At 34.6% G+C, this 26,759-nt stretch overlaps 1 protein-coding gene across 5 annotated transcripts in view; it reads left to right on the forward strand.

The window, feature by feature from the left end:
* The window catches only part of aff4 (AF4/FMR2 family, member 4), a 109,389-nt gene extending 83,180 nt beyond the window's left edge, over positions 1 to 26,209 (forward strand). For all 5 annotated transcript variants that reach the window (XM_039775806.1, XM_039775808.1, XM_039775807.1 and 2 more), the window contains 8 exons: positions 1,022 to 1,110; positions 3,813 to 3,876; positions 4,206 to 4,342; positions 13,518 to 13,589; positions 14,177 to 14,270; positions 16,982 to 17,025; positions 17,541 to 17,761; positions 21,361 to 26,209. In XM_039775806.1, coding sequence (XP_039631740.1) covers positions 1,022 to 1,110; positions 3,813 to 3,876; positions 4,206 to 4,342; positions 13,518 to 13,589; positions 14,177 to 14,270; positions 16,982 to 17,025; positions 17,541 to 17,761; positions 21,361 to 21,488 — 849 coding nt within the window. In that variant the 3' untranslated portion in view covers positions 21,489 to 26,209. The remainder of the gene's footprint in view (positions 1 to 1,021; positions 1,111 to 3,812; positions 3,877 to 4,205; positions 4,343 to 13,517; positions 13,590 to 14,176; positions 14,271 to 16,981; positions 17,026 to 17,540; positions 17,762 to 21,360) is intronic.
* The last annotated feature ends 550 nt before the right edge of the window (positions 26,210 to 26,759 follow it).

The raw sequence follows: 26,759 nt of genomic DNA on the forward strand, positions 1-26,759 counted from the left end.
AGAAGGTTTCTGTTTGGAGTAATTTTAAGATTTTTTTTTGTTCTGAACTATATCCTGTAGGGAGAGGGGGTTCAGAAGATAAATGCTGATTATATTTACTTATTTTTTGAATGTGCAATATTTAGATATTTTGTGCAGCATTTTGATTCTGTTTCTGTTTCTTTAGTGATCATTTTTGATAAGGACTCTGTTTGTCAAGCAACATTGTTTAGCCCTATACCCCACTACAGATTCTTTTTCTTTTCTTTTAGATTCTTAAAAGTAGCCCACCCTTTGCCTTGATGGCAGATTTGCATGCTATTGGCTTTTCCTTTACACTCATTACAAACCATTTCTGTTGGATTTTGGTTGGGTAATATAGAGCCAAATCATCTACTGCAGCACTGTATTACTCCCCAAATTGTCCTAACATAGCTGGGAGATATGTTTTGAGTCCTTGGTTTGCCATTCATGTCATGACCCTCAGTAGAACCAGTTTCATCATAACACATGATAGTTTTTGCAGCTGTACTGGAAGAAAGTTTTTTAAAGTTCTTAAAAACTTCCAGTGACTGACCATCTCTTAGATTAAAGATGAGTGGTTATAATAATGATATGATTTTGCCTTTATATTTCCAAATCTAAATTTTAATAAAGTGAAAACTTTTTTGGGGGAAGGATATTTCAAAAGTTTTTTTTAGTTAAAATAAAATCATACACTGGCATCAAATTCATTATTTGTCTTAGAACCAAATTTCGAGTATTAAAGCATAAGCCTTTAGTTCAGAATATGTAAGATTATTGAAAATATTCATTCAGTTGTGTCCATACATTTGTTTGGTGCTGCATGTATTTAGAATGGAATTTTACTTTAAAAAAAAAAGTTTTTATAAATATCACTGGCATAGATGGGATTTTACTTTATGAATATAGCACATTTTCGCAAATAGGCAAAGACTAAAAATGTAACCAAGTTTATAAGTGCAATAGGTCTTTGAATTTGAGGCTCTCAAATGTATTTAAACTGCACATTTAATTTTAGGAGAAGACTTCAAAAAATTCTGAAAACCACTCTCTTCCTCTTGCTACTTCAGAGAAGTCTAGAAGATCGAAGCTAGCATTTGAAGACAGGTGAGGTTAACATATTAAGCCACCTCTTTAACCTCACCCCCTCCCAAAAAATGTGTGTATGTGTTTGTGCATGCGTGCAGTCTCCTTCATCCTTAATCTCACACTGAAAAAGAGAGAAGTAAAACTTTTCAATGAAGTGAATTTATTCTGAGAAAACAAATCTCATGAAGAAATTAATTTTAACAAAACCACACATGACTTGACTTGTGGCACCCAAGCATTTAATACTTTGTACAAACCACTCTTTGCCAATTAAACAGCACAGAGTCTTTATTCTCTTTTGGGCTGCAACTAATGATTATTTTGATTATCAATTGGTGATTAATTTATTGATTAATCAATTAGGTGGATTGTTTTAATTAAACAAAGTGCATGAAATTGAACTTTTCACCAAATAGGTTTGTATAACATTTTAAAAAAAAAATTCTTTAATAAATGAATTGCTTATAGATATTTTTACAATTATAGGTTTTGTACAAATGTATATAACTAAAAATAGTAATAAATAGAAATAAAATATTTAGTATTACTTCTGGCTCTGATTGTGCAATGAACCCACAAGATTTCCTTAACAGTTTTCAATAAATTAACTAAACTTACAATGTAGCTTATGTATTCAGAATCATATTAAACATACACTTCAAAGTTAAAACGTAATTTAAGTTAAAAGGTTGTTTTCAGTTTCTGTGAAAGAGACTGGTTACTGGCAAAGCATCAAGTAAATTCTGACCACCACAGAAGAGTCTAGTCTGTTGAACTATCACAACTTTTTTTTTTTTTTTTTGTGTGTAATACAGCACCGTAATAGAGTCGAGTGACCACAAAATAAAAAGGGGGGTTTGTGGGGTGCGTTGATCAAATATAGCAAGTGAAAATCTGAATGTTGGCTACCTACTAAAGAGGCAACAGAAAAAAAAAGTATCAAAATTTTATGTCGCATACTAGTGTTTTATTTGCACTGTAGAATACTGGACTTTGAAACAAATTATTCAAACAAAAAAGTCAAGCCTTTATGCCTAGCTTAGCAAACTTTGTGTTCAAATATCTGTATCTAATAATGCTGAAGTAACATTCAACTTACGGGGATGACGGTAAGCATTCCTCTTCCACAGAGGAAGGCAATGTTAAGTTTCCTAATGAAATGCTTGTGCATCTATGCATTTGAGTGGCAAAGCATTCTCAGCCTGATAATATAATTAACTAATAGCTGAAAGTGATTGTTGCCAACGTTTTTAATCGATTATTATTGATAATGATGATTAGTAGTTGTAGCCCTACTTTTCTTATAACATCCAAATGTTAAAGAATACAGAGCAGGGAATCTGAAACCATTTCTATTTATAGATTCTCTCCAGATCATCCAGGATCCTAGGCTTTCTTTTGTGCATTTTCATGCTCAGCTCACCCTACAGGTTTTTAATGGGATTTAGGTTCAGGGACTGTCCCTGGCAGAAGCTTGATTTTTATGTTCCATTTTCCATTTTTGTTTTGTTTGGACATGTGGTTTGGATCACTGTCCTGCTGGAAGATTCACCAATGGCCCAGTTTTAGTTTCTTGGCTTAGACTGCCAGATTTAAATTTAAAATCTCCTGATATGTCATTGAGTCCATGATACCATGTATCCAACAAGGTTCTCCAGGCCTTTGGAGGAAAAACAGTACCACAACATCACAGAGAATGCATCATACTTGACAGTGGGGATTAGGTTCTCTTTGGTATAGTTATCTTTCATTTTGTGTCATACCCTCATGTAGTGTTTGTTTCCAAAATGCTCAGTTTAAATTTTGTTTGACCATAGAACATGGTTCCAATCAAAGTTCCAGCAATGTTTAGCAAACTCCAGACACATGTGTGATTAAATGACAAGATAGGCTTTTTTCTGGCATTCCTTTCATATAATTTGTTGGCATTGAGGTAATGTCTGATTATAGTTTTTGAGACTGCTTGACGCAAGGATGCTGCTTTTTTGTGTACATCTCCAACAGTGATCCTTGGAGATTTCTTTTTTAAACCTCTCTTACTAACTTGCTCGCAGTATGTCAGGGTAGAATAAACGTGGGATCTCTTTTAGGCAAGTTGGTAACCGTTCTAGTTGATGTGATCTTGTGGATTATTGCCCCAACTGTAGATATGAGTGTCTTCAGCCAATAGTTCATTTTTTTTTTTTTAATGTAACACTTCCTTGACTTATGAAGGTCAACCCTCTTTCTGTCATTTGTGTTTTGTTTTCTCTTGTCTATCCATTGTTGATGAATGAATAAGGGAATTTTGTTCTCTGTGCCCCTTTAAATTTATAAACAAATGAAAGAGGAAGTCATGGATCACTCTTCAAAGGATTTTTTTACAAAATGTAATACTTGAAAAACTTAAATGCAAATCATCAGTTCACACACATCAGTTACACTTTGTTCATAAGAAATATTTCTTGATGAAGGATTTTTTTCTCGGAATAAATTTTACATGAATTAAAGGTCAGATTTCTCACCTTTACCAGCAGTGCCAATAACCGTGTATGCGTGCATGTATGCTTGGGTTTTTACCTCCCCTTGTTTGGAATGTTGTAAATTACAATCGTACTTCTCTACCATAATATGAAATTTAATTTGGTTTATTGCTTTTTCTATAAAACACGTTTGATCCTAAATATGTTTTGATCTAATATGTAAAAAGACTATTAAAGTGAAAATATGTATTTTTACAGAGTATATTCTGCAGATCATTATTTGCAAGAAGCCAAGAAGCTGAAACACAATGCAGATGCTCTGGTAAGACAGAAGAGCAATTCAAAATAGTGTTTTTTTTTTTTGTCTTTTTTTTATGCATTTTAATCCAGGTTTATTGTCAGATTAGTGGTTTGTCTCTTAAATTTAAATTTTAGATAAGTTACTTTTAATTGTATGGTCAGTTTTAACATTTAGAATTTTAATGCATTTATTACAACAGTATAAGAACTAAGACGTAAGATGTTCGGTGAACGTTGTATACGTACATTTTTGAAATGTTAAAGATAATAGTTTTTATTATTTAATGTATGTGCACATTATCGTTTGAACTGTAACAGGACCTTTTTTATTGCTTATATTTTTTAATGCAGGTTGACAGGTTTGATAAAGCTGTCTACTATTTGGATGCAGTAGTTTCTTTCATTGAATGTGGAAATGCACTCGAAAAAAGTGCCCAAGAAGCAAAGTCTCCTTTTCCAATGTATGCAGAAACAGTCGAACTTATCAAGTAAGATACTTTGATTAAATGTTTCTTGCTGCGTCTTGTATAATTTATATTATCAGTCTTTATTGGTATATTACATAAGGTAGTGACATGTTTTTGGTTTGCTCATGCAATTAAGGGTTGCACTATAAATTAGACAATATTATGAACCTATTAAAATGAGGTATTGAAAGAAAAATGGAGAAACATAAAGGTCTGCTCACTTAGCATAATTTCAAATATGGAATTTGGAAGAAAATAATTGAAATCACTAAATTGCTCACCCCTTGTTTGACTAGTGGTCAATGTCTAAATTCAGACCTCAGTTTTATATTGCAACTTTGTGCCTGCTTGAATGGCATAGCTTAGGGCAGATATTACTAAATTTTGGATTTGCAGAACACTGAGTTGCCAACATAAATAGCCCAAAGTGGGAAAAGTATAAAGCACTGGTCGTGTTGGAGAGCTGTTTAGAGTCACTAGTCCACTTAACTGTTAGGCTGATATACTTGCATGAGCTTGAGGATACTGCTGCTATGTAAGCATTGTACTGTCAACACGTGTATGTGTACTTTAAATTAATCTGGAGGATTCCACCAGGTATCAGTGCGAGAGATCCTCACAGGGAGTAAACAATGTCTGGTTTTCACTAGGTTGTGAGTTGAAGGAAGAAAGATGTTGAAAATAAAAATAGTTTGCATTCTGATGCTGTTTTGAAGGTACAAAAAATGTGCAAAAAATGAAAGCCAACAGCGACACAAGACATTTGTATGTCAGCATTTAAGTTTGATGATTTGAGCACCATTGAACCCAAAACAAACGCAGATTGATCCTGTTGGAGCTGCAGGCCTGCTGCTGCATGTTGATAGTAAACAGTAATGCTGACGTTGCATATCACACATACGCTACCCATAATTTTGCTGGCACTGCAACTCATATATGCATCACATTAATTTCTGACAATGTGCTCACAGGGACACATATAAAAAGAATTCTTGGAATGTGTGGCAGCCATGATGCGTTAAGTATAAACTGGCCCTTAGAAGGCAGGTGTCAACAAAAGTTGACATTAAGGGGATAGAAGGTTTTAAAGTGTTTCTAAACATTGAGGATCATCTGTAGTGAAGTTGTTTGATTTTATCTACTAGATGGCTGTGAAGACTACAAAATAAACTGAGGCATATGCTTGAAATGTATCTGTTCTATTCAGCAGAAGCCAATCTCCTTTTTTTTTTTTTTTTTAAATATTGAGTGAGAGATTCTTTCCCCAGTGTACTCTGGGGTCTTTAAAAGGAAGAGACTTTAAAATCTATACTAATAAAAGGCAAAGCCCTGACTGATTGACTGACTCACTCATCACCAATTCTCCAACTTCCCATGTAGGTAGAAGGCTGAAATTTGGCAGGCTCATTCCTTACAGCTTGCTTACAAAAGTTAAGCAGGATTCATTTTGAAATTCTACGCGTAACGGTCATAACTGAATCCTACTTATGTACATATATACGGCCATAGCCTGCAGCTCGGTCGCCGTGTGATGCGGAGTTGTGTCCCCCATCGCCACACCTCCCATGTAATTGAGTGCCTGCCCATATAAGGCCGTCCGTCAGCAGCAATTCAATAGACACGCTGCCGCTAAATATTCGCATGCAAATCAAAAAGTTAATACCGGGAATGCCTGTTAAACATCTTAGATTCACGAGTAGTGATTTGGGTGGTGAGATGTCTGTCAAGGTGTTCACTGTAATATTTATATGTTATTGAAATTTATTATCAGGCATGTTTTAGGCACCTAGGTCCTTAGGAAGGCACCAGAAAAAGGGACCTCAAGGTTACTATTATGGAAGTTAATTTAGAGCACGGATGCCGTGAATGTAAGAGCTGTAATAAAGTTCCCTTGCATACTTTAAAAGAAAGTCTCGCCATCATTTAATTTTTCACAATTTTTGAAAACAAGACATGGTGTCAGAATAGAGGACAGTCATGGATTTTGTTGGAGTGATTCTCTTAACCTGCCGGGAGAATGGAAAAAGTTCGGACAGCACGTGGAGCTGATGTTTTCTGTCCCGCTAAAAGGCAAAGATGAGAGTGAAAAATGCAGCTACCTGCTCCTGTGGACTGGGGAAAAAGGAAGAGACATTTTTAACACATGGACTCTCACCCAGGAGGAAGCCAAGGTACTGAAAACTTACTATGACCGTTTTAAGGTTTTTGTCATGCCTAAGACGAATACAATATTCGCGAGATCCAAGTTTAATGAGAAGACGCAGGGTATAAACAAGACTTTTGATCACTTTGTAACAGAGTTAAAATTGCTGGTGAAGGACTGTGCTTATGCAAACGAAGATGAGATGGTCAGGGATAGACTAGTGTTTGGCACAAACTCAGCAAAAACGTGAGAGAAACTTTTAAGCACCGGGTCTGAGCTAACATTAAATAAAGCCATGGACATCACGAGATAGCACAAGCACAGCTGAGAACCTTCGATGCATGTACTCCGAGCGGCTCAAGTGAACTGACTGTGAACGCAGTACGCAGACAACAAGCAAGAGCTCCAAAGAGCGCTGAACAAAAAACACATTACACAATTGAGAAAGCAGCAAAAAGAATATGAAGCGAGTGACGCATACAAGCATATTCATAAGTGCAGCTACTGCGGAAACAAAGCACATGGTGGAAAAAGTCAATGTCCAGCTAAAGGAAGACTGTGTAAAAAATGTAGTGTGTGATGTCTCAGGTAAAGATGAAGACGAGCTGTTTATTGATGCAGTAAGAAAGGAACAACCCTCTAAAGCTGAACAAGCCTTTGTAGACATATCAATAGGAAAGGAAGGTGTAAAGTTTAAGTTTAAATTAAGTTCATAGACACGCTGCCACTAAATATTCGCAGGCAAATCCACAACTTAATACTGGGAATGCCTGTTAAACATCTTAGATTCACGATTTGGGTAGTGAACACTTCGATGAATGAAACCTGTTATCTTTACAACGGTTGACAAACACGGAATGTAACTTGAATACAACACATCCTTTGAAATACGAACCTGATTCAAAGAAATAATGATAATCAAATCCTTGATGACAGCAACACTCATGACAGTCACAAAACAATTACATTGACAATCATGTTATGTTATTTTTAAAATTGTTTCTTTTCTTTGTCATAACTTCTTTAACACACTACTTCTCCGCTGCGAAGCGCAGGTATTTTGCTAGTATTTTAAAAATTGTAGAGATGCTATCCAAGTCTTCAAGACTGATCAATAACTGTACTGGAATAGAACAAGATGGAGTGTGAGGAAAATTGGGCAGGTTCTGTTTAGCAAAGTTTCTAGCTTAAAAGTAGTGGAGTAATTGCGTTGACGAGAAGTTGTATTTGAAGCGTAATTGTTTGTAGGATGCAAAGACACTATCTAGGGGAAAGTTTAATTGTTTTAATCCTGGACATTTTCCAGACATTGAATAGTGTATATTGTTGAGACGGTGAAAAAATGTCGTTATGTAGCCTTAAGCGGTTGGTTGTTTGAACAGTATCATACTGCATAGTATTCATAATTTTTCAGATTTGTCATCTGAATGTTTTGCACAGATTGAGCTGTGTCAATTTGTGTCAGTTTTTGGCAAATTATACTTGAAAAAACATCCATTGCCTCTGCTGACCAGTGTTCACCAGGAGTGAAAATTTCTGAATAAAAGGCAAGTAAAATCTTATTAATTTCTGTGGGTTGGTTAGTGATATTACCAGATTTCAATTTAATTTGGGCTATAGAGGTTAATGAGTCACACATGCGTAATCTACAGTAAGTGCTAACAAATTGCTCAGCATCGCACCACAGAGATAGTAACAAGTGCGTGTGGGATGAGTTTTAAATTCTACGCGTCTCCTAAGAAGGTCATTTAACTCCACTCTGGTTTGTGTAATTTTTAGTTTGTGCTGGATCAGAGATCTGCAGATGTGCATTCTCCAGATTATTCTAATGATTTTCCAGATTAATATTCCTGAGTGCCGTATGGGCTATATTGAATACAAAGCCAACATTTGGGTCTTGGATATGCCATTAATAGCCAGCCATACCTAAGTAGGGTTCTGAACAGAGTCTTTGTTCAGTGCTATAAATTCCTCAAGTTTAGTGGAAGTTTGTTCAATAAAATCTGCATTTTGAAGTAGAGAAATATTAAAGTGCCAGCAAGGGTGGCTTGGAGGATAGATGGAGATAAAACTGTAAATTTACCCAGTAGTGGTCGGACAAGGAAAATAAAGATAGAGATACATTCACAGTGTGAGGAGCAAGACATTTTAAAATTAACATGTAATCCATCCTGGAGAAATACTTGAAATGAGGGGAAAAGAAAGATAATTCCTTTGCTGAGGGATTTAGTAACCTAAAGGGAGTGTGCAAGGTTTAGATCAAAAATAAGCTTAGCAAGCGCACATGAAGATGGGGGAATGTGCTGTTTAATCGGAGAAGGTTATTAATCAACCAGGGGGGCAAAGAATGTGTTTGCACCCATACCAAAATGGGATTCTTGCAAGCGGGCTATCCACCTTATTGCAAAATAATAAATCGGCCACACTCGGAATGTTTGCAAGTGGAAGAGAGCGATTTTGCATTCCAGGAAAAGACAGTTAAATTAGCCATTAAAAAGGATAGTGGCAAAGGGAAACAATAAATGTAACATTAACGAGAACCAGACGTGTTTGGCCCTTGGACCCGCCAGCAACCACATATAATACAGTGTATAGAACAGCTCAGGAATCCCAACCCCAGGACCCCTGGAATAAAACTAACAAAAACTGTGTATATAACCAAACCGGAATAAATTTAAACTTCAATATTTATATAAACTGCTCAAAAAAATTAAAGTAACACTTTGAAAACACATCAGATCTTAAATGTAAAAAATGCTACATTGTTTGATGGAAATTAAAATTATCAACCAACACGGCTGAATTCAAAGTCACTCCGGAAATCAAAGTGAAAAAATGATGTGCTAGGCAAGTCCATTTTGCTGAAATTTTATTGCAGCAACTCAAAATAGTACTCTGTAGTTTGTATGGCCCCCAAGTGCTTGTATGCATGCCTGGCAACATCGGGGCATGCTCCTAATGAGACGACAGATGACGTTCTGAGGGATCTCCTCCCAGATCTGGACCAGGGCATCACTGAGCTCCCGAACAGTCTGAGGTGCAACCTGGCGGTGTCGGATGGACCAGAACATAATTTCCCAAAGATGTCTAATTTGATTTAGGGTCTGGTAGCAGTCAATGTAATCCATTCCTTCATCCTCCAGGAACTGCCTGCATACTCTCACCACATGATTGTCGTGCACCAGGACCCACTGCAACAGCATAGGGTCTGACAATGGTTCCAAGGATTTCATCCCGACACCTAATGGCAGTCATGGTGCTGTTTTCTAGCCTGTAGAGGTCTGTGCGTTCCTCCATGGATATGCCTCCCCAGACCATTGCTGACCCACCACCAAACTGGTCATGCTGAACGATATTACAGACTTATCTCCTCCCAGAATTATGCCCCTTTGAATATGCAAATCAATATAAATACCCCTTAAGCTCTGCGTTCTGTGAAAAGGCAATGGCAAAAGAACTTGAAGATAGAAGAATTTTGGTGAATACCACGTGGAGGCAAGGAAAAACGTACTATTTGTTTGTTTCAACAGTGGTATAAACAAAAGGAAGTTGATCAAGTGACATAGCGTCGGAGAAACTCAAAAGCTGAAGTTCACAAAGTCGCACAGTGCCCGAAATAAAAAAACGTCACATGTCAAAGTTGCCATGAAAGGGCGAATTGTAGCCCACCGTATGAGTGTCATATGAAACCTTATTAGGGTACAGAGAAAAAAGCACGAAATGTGAACTTTAATATCGAAATTTCCACTTTAATCACATATATATTTATTTTGTCATTAAAGTAGAACATCATAAACTTCATCTTAAAATCATACAATTTACTAGTTTCTCAAATCCCATCGTAACTAAAGTAGCACGTTAAATGCTTTTGTTTTGTATTTGATCTTCTATGTGCTCTATGTGTGAATCGCTACGCAATTCCGGGCTTTCTCTTCCTCCGACAGGACACAGAATCCATTACATTCATGATATTACAGCTCTCTGAATAATTAAAATACTAAGATGTATACATGATATCATTTTCATGATAGGAGTTAAAGCATGTTATTAAACATGGGAACACAGTGCAGTGATTGTTCATGTCTCACGCAAGATGCTTGCTGCGCCATGCGCGACCTTCGATGAAATACTTTATTGTAGCAGTACTGTAGTAGTAGTCTCTTTCAAATGTACTAACCCCCAATTCCTGTCCGTCCTTTACTTTCTGCAAATACCCAATCACCACACAATTAGCTCTTTAATAGACGTTAAGCCATCTGTAAGCTTAGAATGCCGATTCTTCAAAACCTTTAAGGAACATTGAAATATCTTTGTAGTACATGTTTAATTATTCTATCCGTCTATCCTTCCTGCCTCACACTGTATTCTTGCTGGTGCTAGCGCGACACTGGAACATTCCGTGAATGGAGCAATGGCTCCATGCTAGCGCTGCGGTACCGTGTCGTCTTCATGTTTAATTATTAACAATATAGATTATTTAAATGAAGTTTTATCTGTATAATAAACATATTTTGCTGCATTTCATATATTGTCATCATATGTAAATATGCGCTTTATAAAGTGGCTCAGTTTGTGCAATATTATAACTATATCGCAAGTTTACAGTAAGGTAATTGTACTTATAAGTACAAAGCATTCTACAAGGAGCACTTGATGGACTGATTGAGTGCGTTTGTAGTTCTTGGGATGAAACTGTTTCTGAACCGCGAGGTCCGTACAGGAAAGGCTCTGAATTGTATGAGAGCAGTTCAATAGACAGCATGGCTGAGGCAGCGTTTGCTTGATGCTGTATACCGATAATTCTCTTTCTGATCAGCTGCTGTAGAGCTGTGATTCCCCACTCGGATACAGTGATATAAATACTCTGAATGGTGCAGTGAGAGGAATATGGAAAAAGATGATCCTCTGTGGCAACCCCCTAATGGGAGCAGCTGAAAGAAGGTGGTGCAGTGAGAGTAACAACACTAAAGCAGTTATGGTATTTGGAATATTTTTTTCCATTCTGTGGACCATTATATTGTTACAGGTTAATTACAATCGGATGCATTAAACTAATAAACAATATGCGGTTAATTTCAGTGTATTTATAAAGCCGCGTCAGGGACGTGGATTTAAAAAAGAAAGGGTAACCACACAGGAACCGTAGCATTGCTTTGACGCATGGGTGCTGCCTGTCTGCAAAACCGAGCACAGAACTTGCATACGCCAGGGTATGAGCTACTGTGGAAATGTGCGTGGCTTTATGCAAAGTTTAGGTTTTATACATCACGATTTGAACGTTGAAATGTTCTTATGCAACATTTTTGTGCGTACGCATCGTTTATACATAAGGCCCCAGATCAGTATCCCAGAAGTTTCAATAACTTGATGCTAAAAAGTGTGTGTTTTAATTTTTTTTGAGCAGTATAGTTGCATACCTACATATAAATACAAAAACAGATGTGTGGAAGAACTCCTAACAATACGTTCGCAAAAAGACAAAAATACAAAAGAAAAATTAAACAGTACAGGAATAGTTCTCATGATACAAAGCGGACAAGTACCAGTTGACTAGATTGTCCAGGGCATTAACCGCTTGTTGAGGGTCAGTGGGAAGCTGTTGCCCTCTAGGGAATGAAATCCAAAGCTTCGCTGGATAAATCAGATAGGCGGGAATGCCAAATTGTCAAGCCTTTCTGATTGCTGGAGAAGTGGCCTTTTGTGCTTGTGCGGCGTGGGTGAAGTAGTTGGCAAAAAGGTAAATCTTCTGTAATTCATGGGTGACGTTTTGAAGTTCACGATCCTTTTTCGGAAAGGTATCTCTGTTAGAATAACAGAGCAGCTTGATGATAATAGGACACAGATATGTACTGTCACTGGCCTTCATATGTATGCTATGCGCCTGCATAACTTCCAGTCTAAAATCGGGATATGGGGTAACCACACGGGCCACTGTTTTTCCAGAAAGCTGAGCATATTTTCACCTTCAGTATTCTCTGGGATCCACATAACTCTTACTTTATGAACAAGAGGACAGAGTAATAAGGTATAATGTCTTTTCACAGAGAGATTTGGTTTAGACTGGCAAAGAGCATATCTCTGCTTCATGGTGCTCCACTTGAGTGCTGAACTATATAACAATAGACAAAAGCTTCTGTTGTTCATTTCTAATTTCTACGATGTCTGCATGCAGGTCAGAAAAACTTCTGGATTGTCCCATTCAGGGTTGCACTTAAAACTGCATTCTGCTCAGAGACAAAGGCTTTCAATAAGTCGCCAATCAAATCACTTCAAACAGAGTCTGCAGCCATGGCGGCTTCCACCGTAGTTCATTGGGCTTGAACAAGGATTGTTTGGATGGTTCTGTCCACCCTAACAATCCATAAAAAAATCAACTATTCAGAAAGGTATATCTAGGAATTGAGGAGTGATTTATGAGGGTAATCCGTAGAAAACAATTATTACGGGGCACCTTTAGAACACTGCCGTACTCCACTGAGCAACACATGGTCCCCCAGCTTGTAATACTTTAGAAATGTTAAACTGTGTAGGGAGGTTGTTGTCATGTAATTTATCATCTCGTGATTGATAGTAATGTATAATCTAACATCCTCTAGGTGAAGAGATCAGCACCCATAGTTGTCAAATTTGGCTTCACTTCCAACATGAAGCTGTGTGATGTGCCTCCAGCTTTTCATTACAATATTTTTAAATACTGCAAAAGTGATAGTCAAGTGAAAAAAAAATTGGCAAATAAACTCTAATAGCACAAAACAAGTGATAAATTGGAGAAAAAAAATACTGAGCAAGACTTGAACACACTGTTGTTTGGGGCATGGTTTGTGAATGAATCCATCCCTTTTTGTAAGGGATAGTGTAAAAGTTAAATTTTCTGATGACGTCTTGTCTTTAGCCTTTATTGAAAAAAAATAATACTCCTGAGAGTTAAAGCAAAATATTAAATTAAATCTATTAATTTTCTGACATTTTCTCAGATCAAGTCTAATTTTAGAATTTAGTATATAATGAAAAGATCTTGTTTTTTTTTTTTCTCTTTTTGTTTGTTCCTTGTAGATATACTATGAAATTAAAGAGTCACATGGCTCCTGATGCTACATCTGCTGACAAACGGCTGGCTGTGCTATGGTAAGTCATTGCTTGGGCCTTAAGAGATATTTACACTTTCAAATAGTTTTTGGTTTATATTATGAAAAATTGTTTTGTGTTAAAATTTAAATAATGCAATTTTTGTGTTTTGTAGTGTGTTTTACCCAAAGGTAGCAATAGTCTGCTTTTATTTCATTCACAGTTTAATGAAAGCCATAGTTTACAACTATAATTTTCTCTGAACAATTAAATTTATAGTAAAAGTAATACATTTTGCCTCTGCTATAAAGGATTTAGCGGAGTGTTTTTTTTTTTTTACTATTAAATTCCAAGTATTAACTGTATATAGATATGTGATTGAAAAAAATGTTGTGGCTAGTGGGAGTATATTAGGCTTAGTATATAACACCTGGAAAATACACTCCCTGACACAAATCAAGTATATGGATCTATTTTTTTAAATACTTGTGCAACCTTGAATTAGGGGAAAGATCTTCAGACTATGGGTCAATAGATACATTATACAGTAGCTAATCTTTGGCTGTTAACAATATCAGCACTGTAAGACACCCTTTTTATAGGCTTTGGCTCATAGTTTGCCATTCTTTCTATAATTTTTTTTCCAGTCTTAGATGTCAATCTCTTCTCTACTTGAGACTGTTTAAGCTAAGGAAAGAGAGTGCACTGAAATATTCCAAAACACTAACTGAACACTTGAAAGTAAGTTTATATGCTAATTTGGTCCTTTGAGAATGATGGATTTTATGAAAAGCTGAAGAAAATCATTAAAGTACAAAATAAAAAGTATTTGCAAAAATGGTTTGTTTACTTTATAAAATTTTTGTAAGACAAATTTTAGTTTTAAGTCTAAATGGCCCCCTGTACCACCTTGTGGTTCTACCTTTTGTCAGTTTCAGGCATTTACATATACAGGTATGCTTTATGCATTACAATGCTTTATGTTGGTATGTTGATTTACAGTATGAAAAACATCTAGTGCTGTCATGTCTGTCTGTGCACATGAAACAAATTGGCACTGATGTATTGAAATTTGTTGCACTTCAAGGTATTAGTTGGAGATGTATGATTTCAGATCTTTTGAAGTAGAGTGCTATGTGCAGAATTTCAAAGCTCCATTTTAAAAGCATTACATTTTCAAACTTCTCTGATTTAAAACAAATATATTCTGTGCAACTTTACACAGGTCTGCAAAATTAAACTATTAAATACTTGAATTGTTAATTAGTTTTATTTGCATTCATGTACAGTACAATTAGAATATAATTAGAATGTTTCCATCATACAACATTTATATACAAAAAAATTAACATTTACCCAATTACATAAAACAATTGTTTTGGAATATTGTTCTAAATCAGTTTAACCTAAAGATAATTAATAAATCTAATTTTTGCAAACATATATAAAGGAAACAACAATACATATTTATTGACACACACATAACCTCTTGTTTTTGTTACTTAGTTTTATTTGATCCAAAACTTAATTTTGGTGGTCTGTTTGTACACTTTTTATGGTATGTCCCTATTAAATCATCCAGCAGTAGTCTCTGATCATACTTATGTTCCTGGTGCCTTCTTTCCACATCCTTGATATACTAATAAAATCTTTTACCCTGGTGTTTGTTCACCACTTCCAAGATTTTTAGGGAGAAATTCTAAATGCAAACCCAAAATGTGATCTTTAAGAGTCATTTTGCAATCCAATTCTTTAAACTTAACTATTAAAACTTTCACAGTTTCTTTAGAATTGTGTTTATCTAAAAACTTACAAATGACTGCTTTCAATGACACTCAAGCTTCTCGTTCCAGGTCAAATTCTGTATCAGATATCAGTCTTCTATTATCAGGTCTGCAAAAATGCCCTTTTTCAATTTAGCCTCACATACTGTATACCAGAAAACCTTCATTACAAACGTAAAGAATAGACGTCACCCAACTTAATATGAAGTGGTGGTACCTGTACTTCATCTGGCTCCATCAGGCCTAGTCTGATGATGCGTTTTTCTACGTGACTATCCCTTCTAAACATAATGTAAATTCTTAGCTCTGCTGTCCCACTCACAGAGAAAACATGGGTGATTTATATGTCCTGACTACTGACCCAGTAAGATGCACAGAAAATTCCAGATATATTCTTACCTTATTATTGAATAACATAACCATTTTGCTTTAAACATGGATATTAGTGTTATAGTCAAACAACTTAGCATTAAAATAAATTGATATTTAATTGGAATGCATAAACAATAAAAAAAACTGATAGCAAATAAAATGTTGCATGATGGAGAAAAATAGTTTTAATTTTTGAATTCAGTGACCAGAAATATTTTTCAGTATACCTGTGTTATGGATTGGTTTATTGTTCCAAATTTAGCTTGAAAGAAATTAGTATACCTTGTGTATTTTGTTTACTTTCCTCTTTAATCATCTGATAGCTACTTCTGCTGACTGTAAAAGTAAGAACTCAAAACAAAACAATTTCCTTAACATACCGTATCAAGAAATGAATGACATAAGAAAAAAGTGATGTAGTCATGGCTCTGGATGCACAGGGTGAATAAACACATCTACAGCATTTGCGTGACTCTATATTGGGGGGAAAAAAATAAAAAAAATCTGTAGATCATTGAGTAAGTGTTCACTGACACTATAATTTATCAGAAAAGCACCGCATTGACTTGCTATCCATCTTGGATTATTATAGTCTGCAGTCTAACATAAATTTTCCAACTGTCTAACAGCTACTATTTTTAAAAAGGAATGTTAACTAAAATCAGCCATAAACTATCCGCAGTTAACAATAATTCAGAAAATGTAATTTCATATCATTTGAGTTTGAATCTGTCTTTATTGACTCAAATAATGAAGGTACTGTTTTTCTATTTTATTATCACTATTTTTAGATTTAACTCATTGTTACAAAAAGGTGAAAACAAATAAAAATATATGTAAAAAAAATAAATGCTACAAATTTCAAAACTGCAAACCAAGTTCCCTGAACACACCTGAATATATTATTCTATCATTTTCTCACTTATTTTTTACATTTTTCATTATGCAGTCATTTTATACTGTTTCTCAGTGATTACTTAGCTGTATGAATTCCCCTTGAATTTACTGGTGTATTTAAATGTTTCATTTCTTTTCAAGTGCCTCTGTTAAATACTAAACATGTATTTGTTTTAAAGAGTTTATTTCCACAAGTCCTTATGTATAAATAAGCCTGTAGATAACTTGTGCATTATCATGGTTTCCTTTCATTAGTACTGTCTTAGTGGCAAAGAACCACTAATATGTTTATATAACTTGATAACTAATGATGCCAAATATAAAGAATGTAATTTGGTAAAAAAAAAAAAACAAAATTAGAAATGCTAAATGTGCAATTATATCTATTGTACTCTTTAGAATTCCTACAGTAATAACCAAGCTCCATCGCCTGGAATGGGCAGGTAAATATTCTCCTGTTATTAATAAATGTGCTCGTCTGATAAAGAAAATGTTTTTTGCAGAGCTTCATATTTCATCAGTATGTTAATAAAATCTAAACAGCTATACACAGTATCTGGAGCTGGTTCCTGTCTTGTGTCTGCTGCTGTCTTGTGACCTATTATTGGAACATTTGGCGTAAAAAATAAATAAATACAATGAAGGAACAGCAAACTTTCACATATCAGGCAGGAGTTTGATAGTTTGAGGTTTTATCTGTGTCATGAAGCCTTTGTCTTCGTCTTTTTATCACTTAACAATATGAACTTTAGTAAATTCTTTCATAGTTGTCTATTGCACTCATGCCATACAGTGTTTTTTATAAGGCAATGATAAATGACATTTTATAAACATTTCTTATGTTGCCTCCTTAATGCAAATTTGCTAAATATTTTATTTTTGTCATTTTACTAAAAATTACAATGTAAAACTCTTTAATGGCTGTTCTGAAAATGTTTCTTTTATTCTTATAAATCAGCAAAGCAGTTGGTATGCCTTCCCCGGTGTCACCCAAGCTATCCCCAGGTAGTGCTGGAAACTACTCATCAGGGGCCTCAAATACCACAGGAGGTGCTTCTTCTGTCACCATTCCACAGAGGATTCACCAGATGGCAGCCAGTTACGTTCAGGTCACTTCCAACTTCTTATATGCTACAGAAGTGTGGGACCAAGCTGAGCAAGTGGCAAAGGAGCAAAAAGGTAATAATAATGTTAATGTCTTAAATGGCATTTCTTCTTCATAGTACAGTATTGAGAATAAAATGGGCAAAAAGTTCCCATTGAGGCCTTATATTAATATTGTCCTGGTTATACATTGTCTAATGTTTCAGTATTTTTACTACTTTTCAATATTTGTTTGTGAACATTTATCAAAGTACTGTGAGGTTATTTTAGTTTCATCTTTTGAGTTTTTATCCCTATACTGTTTTCTCTTGTCATTTTATTATGTTTTTAGTTTTATTAAATTTTGAACATTTGTTTTTACTTTTTAATTTGGGTGATTTTTTTTTTCCCCTCAGTGTTTTCTTTTAGTTTTTGCTTTGACTTTAAAAGTGAGCATTTGCTGAAGATTAACAAAATCTATGTTGCGCCTAGCATGCATAACAAAGGAAATCTAGCCCATAAAACACTCAGTAAGGCTGTCTATGCTTCAGCCATCAATAGAGAAAGTAAGCTTCTGAATGTTTTATAAAAAAAACTAGGGGGCCTTGTCCCCCCTGCTCACTAACCGCCAGGGGCAGGCGCTGGGCACCCGCTATCTTGTGGCTGAGCAGTTTGAAGAGCGTTGGGGCACCCCTCTGTTAGAGAAAGCAATTGTAGTTTAAGAGTTGGTATACAGAAGAGTATGTGGGGCACGGAAGGAAGAAGTTTTGGTCTTTAGTTGTTATAGATCGAAAATCAGTTACTTGAGTATTTCACTACAACTGTCTTTTTGAAATACCAATGAATATTAAAACGTAGTAAAAAGTAGAAGTAAAGTAAAATGTAATAAAAAGTAAATAGACTTAATTACATTATTGCCTCATCAAAAACAATATTATGAATTACTTTATCCTCTAACTTGTATTCTATAAACATTGCTTTTTTGCATTTCTGTTTGCATAATGTTTGGGATATTTTTCTCTTGTTTATTGGATGATTTTTTGTTCTTGATTTTTATTATACCTCTTTTTTGTTTTCCTTTTTTGACGTTCATTATCAGCTCTTGCTGCTCTTTTCTATTGATCTAAAATTATCGTGATCTAAAATTTGACGTTCTTGAACAGGTAATTTGCTTTTCTGCCTTGCCATTATAACCAACAGTGTTGAAGGGTGAGTTAGCACTGAGAGTGTCACGGGGTGGTGCAAAGAGATGATGTGCACAGTAGGAGTAATGATTGGGTTAGTTACGTGGAGCGGAGTGGAGTGGTCAAGGCTGAATAACGTGGATGAGACGGAAAACCTTTTTTTTTTTTTTTATGAGAGATGTGTCACTCATGTCGTAACATGTCTATTTGTTTGTGAAGTGTGCTGTTTGCATTGTGTATTTTGTTTACTTTCCTCTTTAATCATCTGATAGCTACTTCTGCTGACTGTAAAAGTTAGAAATCAAAACAAAACAATTTCCTTAACATACCGTATCTAGAAATGAATGACATAAGAAAGAAGTGATGTAGTCATGACTCTGGATGCACAGAGTGAATAAACACATCCACAGCATTTGCGTGACTTTATATTGGGGGCAAAAAATAAATAAATCTGTAGATCATTGAGTAAGTGTTCACTGACACTATAATTTATCAGAAAAGCACCACATTGACTTGCTATCCATCTTGGACTATTACAGTCTGCAGTCTAACAAATTTTCAACTGTCTAACAGCTACTATTTTTAAAAAAAATAACGTGGATGAGATGGAAACCCTTCTTTTTTTTTTTTTTTTTTAATATGAGAGAGTTGTCACTCGTGTCATAACCATCTCTATCTGTTTGTGAAGTGTGCTGTTTCCATTGGCAGTAGCGAGCATTTTACATTTTAGATCAAACACTTCACAGTGCCTTATGGAGGCAGGTAATTCAAACAACCTCCCAGACATTTAAAAAAATAAAAAACAGCTGTGCCCAGTATGCTTTCTTGTGTTCTGATTAAGGTGATCAGACAGCAGCTTTTTGCTGTGATGGTGTTCAAGTTTGTTGACCAACACAGCCTGTCCTTTGGCATATTTGTGTGGTTTTTTTTTTTGGTTTTTTTTTAAGCATGTCACTGTCCTCAAACTTTTTATAGACTTGTTCATGACGGCTGTTTAAGTTTGTGTTTACTTTGAATTCCTGAATCCAGACTGCCATTTTGTCGATCACACACTGCTCTTGTTACTTTCAACTTCAGATTCCCAGATAGTACTGTCCCATTTTTTGACACATCCTTTGTTAATGTTAAAATAGTGTGTTCCTTCTAGGCAGCTGGCACCCTTCATGCTCCATAGGCATTACGTAGTGAAAAAGGAGGGCCAGTCAACAGCAGTGTTCCCTTTAAGCCTGGGTACATTGTAAGCACTACTTATTATACAGTATAAATTATCTAGCCATATCTAATAATCAGACATTTGTGTGCATTGCAGCATTTGCTTGAAAATGTATTTATTAATGTGAATTTTTTAAAAACTATTCAGTCGCAATCCATTTATTCTTTCATCAAGCTGAACAGATAGATTACATGTTGTCCATGATCATGAAGCCAAAAAAATGTTATTTATAAAAAAAAAAAAAAGACAAATAGAAGAAACTGGGAGCTGGGGCAGCACTGGGACACCTTCAGGAAGCTTGCGAAAAAGAGCAACATGAAGAAAATAATTCTGCTTATCGTATGCAGAGTCTGGGGGCAGGCAGAATTGTTGAATATCTACACAATTCCTGTTACATGCTTTGTACATCAGTGTGCATTTGTGTTTGCACATATTACAGAAGGTGGCCTTTCTTCCTTTATCTTCAAAAAAAAAAAAAAATTAGACTTTAAATGTTTTTTCAAATAAAATGTTATTTTATAGAATGTTTTGATTGTTGAAGTATTGTCAGCTTAATGGTGGACCCAATTCTTCCTTATTCACCGTCTTTGTTGAATTGATTTTGTAAATTTTTGCCCGAGTTTGACAGACTTGTTTTGAAGAATGCTTGGCTAACTGGATTTAAGCAGAAGTGTTCCTTTTATTAGTGTAAAACCGCTCGGATAATTCCATGAAGGTTGTATTACTTTGCATTCAATTATTAGGTATATTTTAGAGTGCTAATGTATTTTGTCATAATAGGTAAATTAGATGTACTATGTAAAAAAAAGATAATGTTGGTTTAGTGAGTCCAATCACATTTAATATAGTTTAGCAACACTCTATACAGGTACCTATAGTAAGTAAACACCGTGATCTAAAGACAGTAGCAACTGTGAAAGAAATTAATCTTGCCTAAAATTTTTCAACCCCAGCCAACCACAAAGCCACAAAACATTACACATTCAGTCTGGCTTCTAAAAGGCATACAGGTTGCCGATGTATTTAAAAGTTGCATAAAAAAAGAAAAAATATCACTTTCTGATGAATGTTTAATTCAGTTGTAAATTACGGGTAAACAATAATTTCTGGATCTGTGACAACAGAGGTTTGGTGTGCTCAAGTCAATCTACGGTGTATATATATATATATATTGTTTGTATTTAAATAATTTATTTTGTAAGTTTAATATGAAAGACTGATATTCTGTATTTATGTTGTCTGCAAAAGTAGACTATTTTGTTGCTAACACATTTGTAAAAATGTTTTTTCTCTTTCAGATTTTTTTACAGAACTGGATAAAGTAAGAGGCCCTTTGATATTCAATACCAGCACTATGACAGACTTGGTGCGATACACCCGACAAGGATTACATTGGCTTCGACAAGATGCTAAGCCTGTACAGTAGAAGAGCTGAAAATGCAACTTTGTTTTTAATACATTTTAGTGTTTTTTTTTTTTTCTTTTTAATATATGTGTATACTGCCTCAGATTTCTCCTCAACACTGTGTCCATTTTTATATCAAATATTGCCAAAAAAAGCCCTTAGGAACAGAAATGGTGCAATCATACTATAGATAAAGGAAATTTCTATTTTGTGCAGTTTGTATTTACTACCTTTTGAGTTGTGGTTGGGAAAAGGTCACAGAAATTGTGGCCTAAAGCCATTTCCTCTAATGTGAGACATTAATGAAGGTGTTACATTTTTAGGGTCTAAATATTGAGTTTCTTTTAGCTCATCACTGAACAGTCTTAAACCTGTTCAGTATGTCAGTTTTTCATTTATAGTAGTATATCTATTTTTCGGTATAGACCCAAATATTTATTTTGCTACCGTTGTGGTCTCTAATCATATATAAAGACATGCCAAGTATCACTGAGTTCACCAGTAATGTCAGAAAACCTTAAGTGCTTACAGTTAGAGCTGCAGACAGAAGTGTTTCTTTTTATTGTATTTTTAAAGACATATGATGGGAGACATTTTAAAGCTATGTAAAGTATTTAAGTGCTGTACGTGAATGCAAATGCAGGCTTAGGTTAGGTATAGCTCATGACTTGTTAACGGAAACATTGAAAAATGCTGCTTTTAAATTCTGCGTAAAATATCATGTAAAAAGAGGCTGAGGTGAGTATTAAGGGCACTATAAATATATTGTTATTCAGGGTTTAGATAGCTGAACATCTGACCATGCAGGGTAAGAATTTTATTTATTTAAAGAAAAAACTTTATCCCCATTAAATATGTTAAGCATTATGCCCAGTTCTGTAATATCTACAAAATGATTCCGCTGCTTTTTAATTTGGTTTTAAGATAAATACCTTTTGTTAACCAAAGTACCTCTTTTAACCAAAGGTGCTTTATGTGTGTGTCTGTGTGTGTGTGTGTATATATATATATATATATATATATATATATATATATATGTATGTGTACATAATACACACACACACTCTTTAATATCTGGCTCTGTGTACCTTGTAAATAATATCCACAGAGGCAACCGCATCTTGTATGTTAAGACTGTTTTTTTTTTTATTTATAATGTGCATTCTTTGAGCACACCTTTCACTAAGCAGCCAAATAAGGTGTAGAACATTATATTTGTCGTTGTATACTAAATACAGCCAGTGCTTTTTTTTTTTTTGTGTGTGTCAATTTGTCTATTGCTTGAACAATGTAGGAGGGCCCCAAGTTTTTATGCACACTAAATTTTATATATCCCTAAATTGGCTTTCAATATCTTTGGTGCAGGTTACAATTTGAGTCAGTTTATAAACAACACTGCACAGTATTTAATGGATCAACAAAAAATGAAATAGTAATGGCAGAACGTGTGGCTGATCAGTTGCTTGTCTTACTGACAGTGTGTCATCTTATTTGAATGTGGTAGTTAAGTCAAGACGACCTGTCAATTTATAACCTCACTGCTGATTCTTTTTGGTTTTTTAACCTTGAGAAAATACCTTGGTCATTAGACTCATTACTGTATTTGTGGTTTTAAGCATTTAATGTGCTATGTAATGAGTTTTAAGTTATTTCAAAAATGCATTTTAAGCTTGTTTTCATTCCTAAATTTTAATCTCTTGATTTTTGAGGTACACATGGATAGCCTTTAAAAAATACTTTATAGAACATGGAACTAAACTAGTTAAATGTCTCTTTGTAAAGTTAATGCTCAGCCCCTGGTCATATTACTAATATGGCGTGTTTACAAGCTTAGCAAGAAGTGCAAGGTTGCCTAATGCTTTGAACCGCTGCTACCTGGATTTGTATCTCTCTCTCTGACAGCCTACTAATACTGTGTGTATCCTCACAGTTGAACATTGGTGACACGCCAGCTTTGGCAAGGTTTTCTTTTATTGTTTTTCCTTATTTACTAAAGTTGCATGTCAGACATTTTGTGACTTATTACTATCTATATAGTGAAAGATAAGTTACAGAATGCAGCACTGTATATTGATTGGGGTTTGAACAACTCCACTGCTTTTAATTCCTTAGCAGTGTGTTCGCATGGTCTCTGTAGCCTTTTCCCTTTAAGCAGTTTATTGTGCAAAGTAAACATGCAGATAACAACAATAAAGTGTCAAAGTGCAGTTGCAGATATTTTACAAGAAGTACATCCACACATGTTGGGTAAGTGCACTTTGGTCAGCACAGCCAAGCAGGTGTGGATATTCCTTTTTTTGGTCAGAAATCACAACACTGTGTGGCTTTAAGTGCAAATACCTTGAGTATTAAACAACACTTTAGCATTCTCTCAATACATTACCACCATCTGTTGACAATTTCATCTCTTTGCAGGTGAAGGCTTCTCATACTCAAGAGTTTAAACTTGTGTAACTTTTATAAGATTTGAAGTTGTATTATTACAATGTTATTTGATTATAAAATAATTCTCTGAGCCCCATTTTCTTCTGCCATCTGGTTTTTAATGAGCATTGCTGTCGAGAGAGCTATACTGCCATCTCTTACCTAAAAATAGTTATGCTAGTCAAGGAAAGGAAAATAAAATTTTAGAAAGTATCATAGTTCTTGAGGTTGGCAAAAATTTATATTGATTCAAAAAAATCTCATTCTTTATGCAGTGATTTCCCCCCCCAATTCTTTCAAATATTGTGCACATGTAACATTTTAACACCATCCTGTAAGAATGTTAGCCAAGGTGTATATCTGGAAGACGTCCAGTATATTGGGCTTTGTATAAAATGTAACTTTTCAGACACTCTGTCATGGTAAATGTGTTAGAAGTCGAAGTATGACTTTCTGTTCTGTTTCATGCTACAGTATTTCAGTAATCTGACTGTTGATTGTTCCCAAAGATGAGGGTAGTGCATAGTATTGAACAAAATAAAGCAGAAGCCCCTTTTGACCTCATCTCGGTATTTTCACAGGTTTTATGTATAAACGTTTTCTGAATGGTTTAAGCCAAGTCAAGCAGTATCTTAGTCAATACATTTTTCAAATTACAGGTACCTGCTTTTTGCACAAGAATGTAATTAGTTGGCGGCTCTAGGTTTTGTATGTGAATTTCAGTTTTGGACACTTTATGGATATCGGATCATATTGGAACTGAAGGGCAATGATCAAGTATAAATTCAGTATGTGTTTCTGTTGCACAATTTCTTGTTGGATTATCAAAAATAACTTTGAAATGAATCACAAGTTAAGAAGCCTCCTACAGCTGGCATGTGCTTCCAAGTAATTCTTGACCTGTTTATAATGGACTGATTCATTTTAAACTCTCCACATCCGGCAGTTTAATGCAGCTTGCCATCTAGTAGTTTATTGATTTGATAACCCTGCACTTTTTTGTAAAAGGGAAACACAAATTACTATTTTTAATATGCAGGAAAGCAATATTACTTTAGCACTTGATTTAAAATATTCAGTATAATTAAAACATGATAAAGTGGGCGTTAATTATACTATTAGTGAAGATTTGATTCCACTAGTCCTTGCCTGAACTTTTCACTACCAATAATATATAAAAATGAAATCGGTCCATCCCACAGGCAAGCAAGATTACATTGGTTAAAAGCTATGCCATCGACATTTCTGCATTTATGTATCATGTTCTTATGTTCAGTTACGTTAAGCTTTTTTTAATGTTGTTATATCATGTCATCTCGGCTAACAGACCAGTTCCTTGAAACGTATCAACAAAGACTGTTTCTGGGGGGTGAATGCTTAAAACTTAGCCTCTGCTTTGCCTACTGTGGCTAATGATTATTTTCCCTAATTTTCTACCTTAATTTTATAATTTACAGTGGAATAAAATATGGCATAGTGTGTTTTTGTATTTATTATCTCATTCTGTAATATACCCTTTAAGTACACCAGATATTAAAGCATTTATTATAGAGTATTTATGTTTCTGTAATGTATTTCACCATTATTTATTGCATAATCCCATTTATGTGGTTATAAGGCTTAAAAGCACCTCAGTTTTGGATAATGTTGCTGAAAAGGACACTTTGGACTTTTTATGATTTTTATTATGAGGGATAAATTAGTTGTTAAATGTCAGATACAAGCTATGTACAAAATGCCATGCTTTGCCTCTACTATAAATTACAGGGGCTGTCTCAGTCTAAGACTTGAAATCTTGAAGAGTATTTATTGATTCAATGGCCACATGAATCGTAGCACATGATATATTCTGTTATAAATAAACTGTAAATACTAAAGCTTACTTTTTTGCTCCACTTTAAACTTTTACCCTGATTGTTGTCCTGTAATTAGAAAGTATCTAAGAATTTTACCCTTTTTTATTATTTTTAAAAACTTGTTCTAATCAAGTGCATTGAAGAAATGTATATAGTTTGTGTTTTTAAGATATATCTACATTTTTTCAGACTCCCATTAAATGGAAGTTTTGATACAATAATTGAGTGGCACCTGATGAATTATTCAGAATGTGACAGAGATGTTTTAACCAATTACTGTCAGCTGTAATTTTTCTGTGATTTAAACAAGTTTAGATCATGTTCATTTTAAGTGTACACTCTTACTTTCCCACAGTTTAGGGGGAAGGCAAGTTTGTTTCAAGGCTGTCAACTCTTGGTCTTAAAACTATTATCAGCAATAGCTGATTCAAAACAAAGTAAAACTGTGGATTGTTTAAAAAATATATATATATATATATATTATGGATGCAATATGAAAGAAGTAATTTAAAATAAAAGATGTGTTTTATTGTGAGTATTATATAACCCGTAACGAGTTTTGAGTCTGTCTTGTATATTCTTTGTATTTTTGTTGTATTGGAATTCTAGTAATACCTTTTAGAATGTCTGTAACCCACATTTTTGTGTATTTTTTAATAAAATAGCAAGTAAATATTTGGTAAAAGTATCACATTTTAATAATGTATAAAATACAGCTTTATAATAACTGTTAAAATGCTTTGTATAATGCAGAACTGGAACTTGCTGTATGTTGAAGAACTAAAGTAGATTTTCTGTATTAATAAACTTTATAATTCTTGGGATTTAATCGGTTTGTGTCCAGGGTTATGCATTGTGTATTAAAAGGGCTAATTTATTTACATTATGGAGCGGGGAAGGAAAAATGCTTATGATATACCCTCTATGATCACTTCTGTTGTTGCACTGACAAAATCATCAAACTGGTGGTGGTATTGCAAATCTAGACATAGTATGACCATTTCAAAAATTA

This window comes from Polypterus senegalus, chromosome 13 (genome assembly GCF_016835505.1).
Source record: "Polypterus senegalus isolate Bchr_013 chromosome 13, ASM1683550v1, whole genome shotgun sequence".
Classification (NCBI taxonomy): domain Eukaryota; kingdom Metazoa; phylum Chordata; class Cladistia; order Polypteriformes; family Polypteridae; genus Polypterus; species Polypterus senegalus.